Genomic DNA, 11603 nt, shown 5'->3' on the forward strand with positions numbered 1-11603 from the left:
GGGTTCCAGTGTTAGAAAGCGGTCCTGTGGGACGGCAGTGAGGCACACCGGTCACCCTGCAGTTGCTGGGGCGCCCCCAGGACTCTGAGGGGGATGCTGCAGACAGCCTCTGCGGCCGGACCCACCTCTGAGCGCTCACAGCTCCCAGGATGGTCGGGCCACTGGGATGAGAGACTCCTTGGGTGCTCTCCCCACCACACATGGGTGGGAATAAACTGTGAGAAGTATTTGACTCTCTTCTCATTTTAGGGACCATGTTCTGTTCTGTTTTTCCTTCTGAGGGAAAAGCTACTGTGCTTCCCCAACTGCATGTGCCCCATGCCCTCCGGTGCCCCCTGGCGCACTCTCAATGTCCAGCCTGGCACATCGGTCACTTCCCGCCTCCAGCCCTCCCCTGGCACCAGGGTTTGCTGGCCACACCAGGAGGGCCCAAGGGCCTGACTCCCCAGCATCTGCCTCGGGCGGTATTTGGACGGCCTCCCCCATCATTGCCAAACCTTGGAGCTGAAGCAGGTGACCACTTTCTTTGAGGTCATGAGCTCGTAGACCAGAGAGGGGTAGTCTGGGGTCAGGTCACATAAGCAAATATGGCCCTGGGCCACCTGCCTGGGCCCTGCGACTGTTCAGGGGCCCTGGTTCTCCAGTTTATGGTACGGCCTGCTGGGGTGGCAGTGGCCACACAGGCCAGCCTGTCAGGGGCATGGGTGTGCGCCCCACTCATCCGTCTCCCCAACAATGGCAAGGTCATAGGGTGTCGTGTTTGACCTCCATGACCTTGGCCATAAGTTCCTCAGATTTCAAAGTGTGCACTGTGGCTTTCGCTGCCTTTCTGTCTCTGTTTCTCATCCGAACTGCACAGAGAACACAGAGCCTGGCACTGGTTCCCAAGATGGCTCTGGCAGTCCAGACCCCTCCTCCCGTGTGTGCTCAAACAGACCCAGATGCCTCGACTGTCCTGCACGCAGGGCACCCCTGCGGTCAGGGCCCCACACTCCTGGGCTGTGAAGGGTGGCATAGGGACATAAAGGCCACTGGCATTCCTGAAGACACATAGGTGAGGACAGCAGAGGCTGTGAGCCGCCAGCAGGTGAAGACGCACATAAGGCCGGCCACCTGCTCTGTGTGGCAAGCAGGTGTACCCACCAGCAGGCCTCCCTCTGGGAAAGCCAACACGAAAAACACAGCCAATGCGCACGGAGTGGTGCCTAGGGACAGCCCGGAAGGCAGCAGCTGCTGGTGGGGACCACCCTACAGCCGCACAGGTAGGGAACGCTGTGCTGTGCAAACACACACCGAGGTTCACCAATACTTGGGTCTGCTTCCATTCCGTGGGGACCTGGCTCGCCTCCACGGGTGCAGTATCAGTTCCCGGGCTCCATCAAGGATTCCTGAACGCTGCTGCTCTTGGAGGGGCTGCCCTGTGCCCCTGGGGGTCACCGTGCCGCGGCCACGTCCCTGGGAGGAGCTGGTGAGCTTGCCGCTGCTGGGCGCGCCCACCCCCATGTCCCGGAGGTGGATGCAGCACGGGAGGTCCAGTGGGTGCAAGCTGGGAGCCTGGGGGTAACCTGCACAGAACCATCAGGGGGTGGCAGGGGCAGGAGACATGCTCTCCAAGGTGAGCCAGTTAAAACCACCGGCCCCAATCCTGACCACGTGGCTCCTGTCACAAGAGAGGAAGCTGTTTTGGCGTTGTTTTTATGGCGTGACAGAAGATGCTAGCACATTATTTTTAGGAATGGATTTTTTCTAGGACTAATTTTTTAAAAGCTCATCACAACGGTCTGCATTGGGGCATACTGGTGACAAGGCAGCAGGGACCATGAAGCAAAGGCGCACCTGCCACCGGGAGGGAGAACGGGCCGTGCTGGGGGGGTCCTGGCCCCCTGCTCCACGCGGCCCCGAGTGTGCCTCTGCAGTTACCCACCCCTCCTGGAACTTCTCCAGGTCTGGCAGGTTCTCGGTCAGACTCAGCTGACATAGGACATGGTCAAGGGAGAGCTCGGCCACTATCGTCTAATCTTTGAAGAAATAAAATTACCTCAAAAATAAATAAAAAATCAGAAGCTGGGAGATTTGTGGTGAGGGGGGTCCAGAGCAGCTTTCTGGGCAGCTCGGGGTTGAAGAGGGTGGGGGTCTGAGGGCACCTGGGCCCTCGCATGGGGGCTGACACTCCCTGGGAAAAAAGCAAAAGGTGGAGGAATCCTGCCACACCTGCTGCCACAGGACGGTTCACGAGTCCCGGGCGCGTGTGTCCCGGCCACGTGGGATGAAGCCTGTGCTCCCTGGGTGAGAGCAGTTGTGAACACTGGCGGTCCAGCCAAGGGACACGCCGGGAAGGAGGGTGAGGCCACGCAGAGGAGCCCAGCAAGGCTGGAAGGAGGCCACATCCCCCTGACGGTGGCAGTGCCGGTGCTGGGTTGTGAACAGCGGCAGAACACATGGGGACAGCTGTCTTCAGGAGCCGGAAAGGACAAGCACAGGTGAGGGTGTGGACGGACTGGAACCCTGTGGAAGCTGCAGGGAAAGTGAAACGGTGCGGCCGCCGTGGGAGCGCTGTGGGGTTCCCCAGAAATCAAGCGGGGAGCCACCACCTGGTCCAGAAGCTCCTCTTCTGGGTATAGGCCCCGAAGACCTGGACGCAGGGGCTGAGAGAGCTGTGTGCTCCCCGCGTTCACGCAGCGGGGGGTGGACGATCGTGCAGAACGGGGTCCCTCCATACGATGGACTGTTCTCCAGCTTAGAAAGGAAGAGCATGGACGGACCTCAAGGACTTCGTGCTCAGTGAAATAAGCCAGTCCCCGAAGGACAGGTCCTGCAGGACTCCCCATACACGCGGTACCTGCGGAGTCAGATCCGTGGAGACAGAAAGTGGCGGGGGGGGGGGGCACAGCGTCAGTCTGGGGAGATGGAACGTTCTGGAAATGGATGGTGGGAGCAGGCGCACCATGGTGTGAATGTGCTTCACGCTCCTGAGTCACACACTTAGCGGTTACAACCACGAATTTTATGTTAGGCGTATTTTATGATATATAGAGAGATTTTTAAAGAAGGCCGACTGTTTGCCCAGTGAGAGCCCAGGGAACAGCCGCGCCCTCACGGGGAGACGCGCCTTGGGGTGGCGCCCAGCTCCCTCCCGCGGCACCCTGTCTCCTGGGTGACTCTTGATAACTGGAGGTCAGAGGTCAGGTGTGAGATGTCCCTCCAACACAGAGACGCCTGCGCCGGCCCCAGGATCCTGCGCCTTCTGCATCGGCCAGGCCTGGTGACAGACCGTGTGCGAAGTCCCCTGGCGGCTCCAGAACGTGTGCTGGCGGCGGCGAGTGTGCACGCCGTGTCTGAGGTCACCGTGCGGCTGCAGACTGACCCCACCGCTCTCCTGGGCGCGGCCCGTCTCCACGCGCCCCGTCTGCATGGCCATCTGGAAGCTGGTTTAAAAAGTGGCTGGAGGGCAGGGCAATGCCCTGAGGGACCCCCGCGCCGGCCCTCCCTCTGGAACCTGGGTGCCACTCGGGTCGTCCCGTCCGCGCCCAGGCTGCAGGCGAGGTGGCTGCTCGTGTCCTTGCTACCATGTGTGGCTGGGGGTTGCCCACACAGACACCGCGAGCACGACCGAGGACGGGTGGCCCAGCAGTGCTCAGAGCTGCAGGTGGCAGGCCGGCTGTCCAAGGTCCTTGGGCACGAGGCTCCAGAAGGTTGGGACACTGCCAAGCAAACGGAAATGCAGGCGGACACAAGTCCGCATCCTGAGGAAGATGCGGCCGGAGGACCAGGCTTCCACTCATGTGGGGGGCGCCCCACGTCAAGGACACACGACCTCCCTCGAGGGCGCGTGGGGGTCCTGAGGTCTGCAGGCTGGGACAGTGCAGCCCATGACACCGAGAGGTGACTGTCCAGGCAAACGCCTCCTCACTTTGTGAGGAAGCAGCCTGGCCATTGGGAGTTGCAGCCCAGGGCGGTTTGGTCTGAAATCGGGCTCCAGCCGTCAAGTTGGAGCAAAATGTCTCCCAAGTGGGAGAAGCCCCTGCAAGGCCTGACAGGGCCGCACTACTGGCGGGGCTGGGCTGCCCCCTGGTGGAGTGCTGGGCAGGCGCTAGGCACCCCTGGTCAGCCCGGGGTGTGGAGGGCGCTGCCCTAGTCCCGTCCCCTCCTGGCTGAGCCATGACTTGCAGGGGAGGCCTGACTGGGGGCCCAAGGGCAGCCACAGCCCTGCAGTGAGGCCCAGCAGGCGGCGGAGGGGCCGAGCGCCAGAAAAGTCTCCAGGAACAGGAGTGCTGGGGGCTCTGAAGAACGGGATGCTCCCTCTGCCAGCCCTGTCCGGCTGTGTGGGGACCCGCCTGGGTCGGAGGCTGTGCCAACTGCCGTGGAAGCTCACTCCGACGACCCACTCCGACGACCGGCCGGAACCCCCACCTCAGGAAGCCTCTTCTGGGCCCGTGTCTGCATCCACGACGTGGGGAGAAGGGCTCAGGACAGAGCCTGGTGCCTACGGCGGTAACCATTCTGGTGCCGTGTGCTGGCAACCTGCCCACGTCCACCCCAGCCCTCGGGGTGTGGTTGTGCGCATTTGTGGGGACGACTCCAGGTGTGGCGAGGCTGGGCGCTGGCGGAGGAAGAGCTGCCCTCTGTGTCTCTCTCCCACTGCGGCTCTGGAGAACTAACGAAGGCTCGTCTGCGGGTGCCTGTGCTGTGCCCTACGGGCTGGTCCCGTGAGGATGGACGGACGGCCCCTTGTGGAGAAGCAGCAGGGCAGCAGTTACACGGACGCGCATGGGGGACACTAGCCCTTGCTGCCTGCCCTGACCGAGCCTGGGGTGTGGCCTTACCCAGGCCGAGCCTGTACGACCAGCAGGGAAGCCGCCGTGCGGGGCTTTCTGTGACCCAAGCCAGCTGCGATGGGGGCGCCGCTGCACGGGCTAGGCCAGGAGGCCAGCTGCCCCCTTGGGTGCCCCACCAGCCTCTGTGTTGGTGGTGCTGCCAGAGGTCAGTTATCACTTCTCAGCCCCAAAGCCACTCTTCACGGCTGGCTCTGTGCTGCGGGGGCTGGACCCCTCGTCATCTCTAACGGCCGCCCGATGCGTTGCTCGTCAGCAGCAGGCCACTGGTTCAGCAGGCTGCGTGAACAGCCGCGTCAGCAGCACCTGCGCTCCCGTGGCCCATGCCGCAGTCACCGCACACCACAATTTTCCCTTCCCAAGGAGCCTGGCCGCGCGGGCAGGCCCCAGGTCCATCTCTGGGGGCCTCTCCAGGGCCATCTGTACGTTTGCTGCTGCCATCTCTGCTTGTACCCCTCCAGCACTTCACGGCCTTCCACTGGCGACCCATTTCCACAGCAACGTGCTGGCGCGGTTCCCGTCTCCGGATGGGTTTCTGCTTCGGGGACCACTGCCCTCCGATGCTCCCGTTCAAAATCCAGGAGTCGTCCTTGCTCCTTCCGTCGCCTTCGCCTCCACATCCAACCTGCCAGCAAGGCTGGTGTCTTCACCTCCCAACCATCCCCAGGCTGTTCTCTGTGCCCTCACTTCTCCTGATGGCAGCCGTGCCCTCCGCACAAGAGCCAGAGGGAACTTTCAGACACACAGATCAGACCCCCGCTTCCTGCCAGCGCTTCCTGTGACCCTTACAATCACACTCCAGCCCGCTGAGGCTCAGGGCCTCCCCGCGCCCCTCCTGGACCCCTTCTCGGCCACACCCTTCTCCTGCTGCTGGTAGGCCCTTCGGGCCCTGCTCTTGCTCTTCCGGGCCGTGGCGCCTCTTGCCATCATTTAGGCCTCGGCTCACAGAACCACACGAGAGAGGACGGCCAGGCCCTTGGCCACCCAGCTGCCTGTAGGGACAACGGGGCTCCTTGTCGCTCTAGCCACTGACCAAGGCAGGAGCCAGCCCTTCATGAGATGCGCATCTCCGGCTCCTGCTCCGTTTGCTCCCGGCTGGGCATGTGGCCAGCCTCCAGTAAGAAAAATGAATGATGGATTCTGGGGTCCCAATGAGGTCTTTGGATCTGCCTGGTCTCCCCCCGGCTTGTAGCGTCTACTGCCCCCCCCCCAAGTCAGACCTGAGGGGTACGGCCTGCAGCTGCAAGGAGCGGCAGTATCCTCTCCTGCATCCCCATGTTAAAAGGGGGCCATTTCTCATAAAAAACGCTTCACCGGCCCCAAAGCTGTCCTCAAGAGACCCAGAAATGTCACCCCATTCCCACAGGTGACACTGCAGGTGGCGGGGCATCTCAGGAGCCAGACAGGAAAGGTGTTAGTCGGGGCCCTTCCCTTACTTCCTCATCAGCAGGGTGGCTGCCCTCCCTGCCCCTCGGGGTGGAGGAACAGCACCGAGGTATCCCATGAGGATGCTTGAGTGGCACAAGGACCCCAGTGGGCCCCCAAGAGCCTGGGGTCCTGCCACGTCCCCAGGTACCTCATAGGTGGAGCCGTCGGCACGGCACAGTACCCCGTGCCCCTGACGCTGGTCCCGGACCCAGTCGCCTTCGTACTTGTCACCGTTCCTGGGAACACAAACACAGGGGCTGCTCTCAGACCGGGGAAAGCCAGGTGGTGGCACTGACTCAGAACCGCTCCTCCGACCGGGGCTCAGCACGCGCCACCGGGATGGAGGCAAAAATAGGCCCCGAGCAGATGGCGTGAGTTCCTGCCTTGCCAGGGCCTGCTGCGGAGGGCAGGCGGCCTTGGCGCTCGGCGGGGAGTGATGGCAGCGGCCCCTGGCCCCCGCTCTCCCGGCCCCCAGGTGTGTAAGACTCGGAGAGAAGTAGGTGTGAACATGCATGTGGCTTTGGCGGCATTGTGCGTGAACAACGGACAGGAAGGCAGGCCCACCGCGTCCTTTGGTGCCCAAGAAAGCCCCTGCCCGTCACCCCCCCTGCCACCCAACCCTCCGGAGGTGTTTACCAGGGGGAATCAAGGTTTTCTCTACTAAACAGGCTGGTAAGCAGTGTCAGTAATTAAAGCACAGAATCCTGAATGTTGCAGACGCGCCGGAGGCCAGGATGGCCCGGGGGTCGGCATACTCACCGGAAGACCATGTGCCCCCGGCCGTGCCGCTGGTTGTTATGGAATGACCCCCAGTAGGCCTGTCCGTCCCGGTCCACCAGGCGCCCGTGTCCTAGGAAGGGAGCCCAGAGCAACGAGTGTCACCTCGTGCCTCCTCTCAGGGGGACCCTGGCTCCACCCCCCCAGAGGGCAGTGGTAGATTCAGAAGAAAGCTGGGATCAGCATAGCTCCAACCAGGCTGCCCTCCCAGGCCGGGAGTGCCCAGGGAAGACACGGCAGCCGTGATCTGGGGCGGCACCAGCAACCATCATGCCAGGGAAAGTGGTTCTGGGGTCCAGCTCTCAAAGGTGCTGAGGGTGGGAGGGGTGCCTCTTAAGGTCCCCCAGTCCCCAGCATCTGAGGCTGGAGTGCCCTGCTGTATGGCTGGGGCCACCCCACAGCTCTGCCATTGTATCAGTCCACGGGAAACTGCACCTCACAGAGATGACAGCATGCTGGGCCTCCAGTGACTGCCTCAAAGGCCCTTGATCTAAGGGCCAGAGGACAGGGGCGCCTGGGGGCTCAGTCGGTTAAAGGTCTGACTCTTGGTTTCAGCTCAGGTCATGATCTCAGCATCATGAGATCGAGCCCCGTGTCAAGCTCTGTGCTGGGCGGGGAGTCTGTTTGAGATTCTCTCTCTCCCTCTCCCTTCACCCCTCCCCTGCTGACATGCCCTCTCTCTCTAAAATAAATAACTCTTAAAGGAAACAAAGGCCAGAGGACCCACTTGTGGGAACAGGGCTTCATTGCGTGGTTTGGGACAGCTCGGAAGTGCACGTGCATCCTCCCATGTGAGTGGACCCTGGAAAGGTGCCGTTGGACCTTGCGGCCGCTGGGGTGGCTTCTGGAGGCTGGCCTTCCAGAACAGTGAGCACTTCGGTCTTCAGGCCACCAGGGATGCACACCCATCCCATCCCTCCAGGGCAGAGTCTGCTTCCCCCCAAGTGTGGCCTCCTGACTCGCTTTGTCCAACAGCGTGTCCTCAGAGGACCTGCAGCTTCTCGCCCTCCAGGGGCCCCAAGGCTCTGGGCCAAGGCCCGGGAACCACTAGCCCTGCTGGAGCTGCTGCGACCGCCACGGAGAGGCGACCCCACTTGAGGCCAGAGGTCTTGCCCAGCCGAGCCAGGGACAGACTGCTGACCCCTGGGATGGCGGGTGAATAATTCAATGGCAGTTTTTTGGGCTGCTAGATTTTAACCACAGCAGTGAACTGATGCAGAACTTACGGTGTCAGCCCCAGCAGGCAGGGTCCCCAGGCCACAGCCCCCACGCAGAACTGCAGCAGACGCAGTTCTGGGGGCAGAGAGAAGGGCACCTCTGGTTCGGAAGGGGTGGATGTCAGGCCCCCTGAGTCAGATCTCGGGGATCCCCACAAAGCGCCCTGCCACACTCAGCAAGCTCCTGTGGGTATCAGACCTTCTCTCAGGCCGTGGGAGAGCTCCCCTTCATAATGTCCGCCAGCTTTGTACTTCATGACGCCGCGTCCTTGGGGCTCTCCCAAAACAAACTGTCCAGAATAGGTGTTCCCTGGTGCAGATGAGAGAGGGGACACATGCGGGTTAGAGCTGTTCCTGGGTCCCCTTAGGTCCATAGTCACACCCCTCCCGCCCCTCATCAATGGTGGCCGCAAGTACCATTTCAGAACACGTGAGGATGTCTCTTTATCTCCCGTTTCCCTTGGCTAAGGAGAGAAAATAGGATTAGGTGGGTTTGGTCCTATCCTCCTGGTTACTATAGGAGCGTGCAATTCCCCCACTCTCGGGCGCAGATGCCCGGTTCTATGATGACCCTCTCTGTGGCATCCAGGTGCCCAAGGGCAAAGGCCTCTCTGGGTCAGAATCTGTGGGGGTGGGCCTTCTCTCCATGGAGAACAGCCACCATGCTTGCCTGGGAAGGTCTGTGAGTGGCTGCCCCTGCCCTCGGCTGGCATGCTGCTGACACGGGGTACGTGATGGAAACCAGAGGCCCACACTTCACAGACGGAGGTGCCTTTTGCATCCAGAAGCCAGGGACAACTGACACCAGAGATGGTTTGTGAGAAAGGAGTCAGCATGCCCGCACCTGTCTCCACTGCTAACCTGATGAGGCCCAGAGCCGGCAGCCTTCCCCCGTGATCTCCCCGTCCACAAACTCGCCTTCGTAGTAACTCCCGTCTTTAAACAGCAGCTTCCCCTGACCTGGGGAAAGAAATCATGATGTGAAGTCACACCAAAGGCGGAGAAACCCCTGCTGCCCATGTATGGCGGGACTCGTTTCTCTGAGGGAAGAGCTGGGCTTTGAAGCTCTCAGGCCTGTGTTCAGCTCTGCCTCTTGTCCTATGCCTGCTCTCTGCAAATTCACCTACATACACATTTCTCGATAAAAACGTTCTTGAAACATGACTAAGGCCCTCTGTCTCTGCCAGGATGACAGCAAAGCCATCCAAGTGCAGGGAGGTCCCACCCCAACCTCTTCAGAGGGGACACTACAGTCACCTGGCCTCCATCAGCACTGGGGCCTGAAGAAACGGAGTCTGTGGACACAGGGCAGCACTCAAGAAAACATTTAAAAAGGGGGCACTACTCTGTCCAGGCCAGGCTCTCGCAACGTCTCAGACACAAGCCTCCATGCCCGGCCCAGAGGAAGAGAAGCAGAGATTTCAGACAAAAGTGAGAAATGTCTGTGTGGCAGCAACACAATACAAGTCAAACGCTTAAAAATACAAAACAAAATACTGGCAACCAGCAGACACCAAAAGAGCTCATGTAAGAAAATGCTGAAAGACCAGTTCTCCAGGAGAAAAACAGACAGAGGATATGAGCAGGCAGAATCCCCAGACATAAGACTGTGTGAGCGTAAATGTGGGAAAGTCTGGGCCCACATCTGGGGAGCACTCCAGCGGCTCACATTTGGTACTTTCTCTCTTTTAATGCTGAGACTTTCTACAAAAGTAGCTAATCTCTCTCTTTGAAAAAAAAACAAAAAAATTTTTTTTTGTTTAATTCAATTTAGGTAACAAACACTGTATTATTACTTACTGGGATAGAATTTAGTGATTCATCAGTTGCATACAACACCCATGGCTCATCACATCACGTGCCCTCCTTAATGCCCATCACCAGTTACCCCATCCCTCACCCCCCCTCCCCTCCAGCAACCCTCAGTTTGTTCCCTAGAGTTCAGCATCTCTTATGGTTTGCCTCCCTCTCTGTTTTCCTGTTATTTTATTTTTCCCCTCCCTTCCCCTATGTTCATCTGTTTTGTTTCTTAAATTCCACATATGAGTGAAATCATATGATACTTGTCTTTCTCTGACTTATTTCACCTAGCATAATATTCTCTAGTTCCAGTCACGTCATTGTAAATGGCAAGATTTCATTCTTTTTGATGACTAATATTCCATTGTATATACACCACATCTTCTCTATCCATTCATCTGTCGACAGGCATCTGGGCTCTTCCCATTGTTTGGCTATTGTGGACATTGCTGCTGTAAACATGGCAGTGCAGGTGCCCCTTCTGATCACTATGTTTGTACCCTTTAGTAAATACAGGAGTGGGTAATCGCTTACTCATCAAAAATAAACCATAAAGGCAATTTTCACTTTGGCAAAGACAGACTAACACCCCAGGGAGGATTTCTAAGTTGGGTCTTCCCCTGCCAGGTTGCCCCAGAGCCTGTAAGAAGGCTGCTCCGCAAGGGGTCTCCCAGGGCCCTGGTGCTGCTGCAGGGCCCCAGGATGTCTTGTCTGGTGAGCTTTAAAGAAAGCTGCAGGGAATAGCCCTGCCTGGGCACCAGTGAGTGGGAGTGTGGGGGCCCATGCTGATGGCTCCCAGTGCCACCTGCCGGTCCAAGCTCCCCGAGGACACGGGCTGTCGGTGCAAGGTGGCAGCCGTGGGAACAGACCACAATTTCTCACCGTGTTTCTTCCCTCCTTTCCATTCTCCTTCATATCGAAAAAAAGAATTCGGGTACACATAGACGCCGTAACCTGAATATGGAAAAGAAGACGGACGGGTGAGCACGTGGTGCCAGGTGAGCCTGCTGACAACCAGCAAACCCTCGGGTGGGGCGGTGTGTGGGCCCTGAGGGGGAGGGTGCAGGATGCGTGAGCACAAGTCCCTGAGAGGCCGCGGCTGGTGGAGGGGCGACGGTTGCTGGGTGAAGGTGAGGTACGGGGTTGAGGGGAAGGCGCCAGCCCTGCCATCTTCCTGCAGAACTCACCAGTGGCCTTCCGTCCCCTGAGGACAAAATCCACACTCACACCCAAGGGGAACGCAGGGCTCCCCTCCCCACCAGCCCCGTTTCCACCGCGCGACGCGGGCAGCGTGGGAGTCACCGGCCTCCTGCATCTGCCACAGACAGGCTCGGGCTCCACCCGAACATGGTTCTTCGGACCTACGAGCAGCGCCCAGCCTCCGAACCGCGCGTCCGGGGCCGGGCCGGCGCCTCCCGGCTCGCTCCCCAGGCTCCGCCGCTCCGGGCGGGCGCCCCCACTCCCGGGGTCGGGACTCCGGGGCTCCCCGCGGGCTGCTGGCTGGGCTTGGGGCCAAGAGCGCGCGGCGGCCGCCGGGACCCCGCTCGTC

General features: G+C 60.1%; 1 protein-coding gene across 2 annotated transcripts in view; it reads right to left on the minus strand.

Moving 5' to 3' along the window:
- MORN1 (MORN repeat containing 1) overlaps window positions 1-11603 on the minus strand; it is a 55172-nt gene that overhangs the window by 43196 nt on the left and 373 nt on the right. For both annotated transcript variants that reach the window (XM_057305515.1, XM_057305516.1), the window contains exons 2-6: window positions 10937-11008; window positions 9116-9214; window positions 8454-8564; window positions 7020-7110; window positions 6409-6496 (exon numbers count right to left, since the gene is read on the minus strand). In XM_057305515.1, the coding sequence (XP_057161498.1) occupies window positions 6409-6496; window positions 7020-7110; window positions 8454-8564; window positions 9116-9214; window positions 10937-11008 (461 nt within the window). The remainder of the gene's footprint in view (window positions 1-6408; window positions 6497-7019; window positions 7111-8453; window positions 8565-9115; window positions 9215-10936; window positions 11009-11603) is intronic.

Source organism: Ursus arctos, unplaced genomic scaffold, assembly GCF_023065955.2.
Source record: "Ursus arctos isolate Adak ecotype North America unplaced genomic scaffold, UrsArc2.0 scaffold_32, whole genome shotgun sequence".
Lineage (NCBI taxonomy): Eukaryota > Metazoa > Chordata > Mammalia > Carnivora > Ursidae > Ursus > Ursus arctos.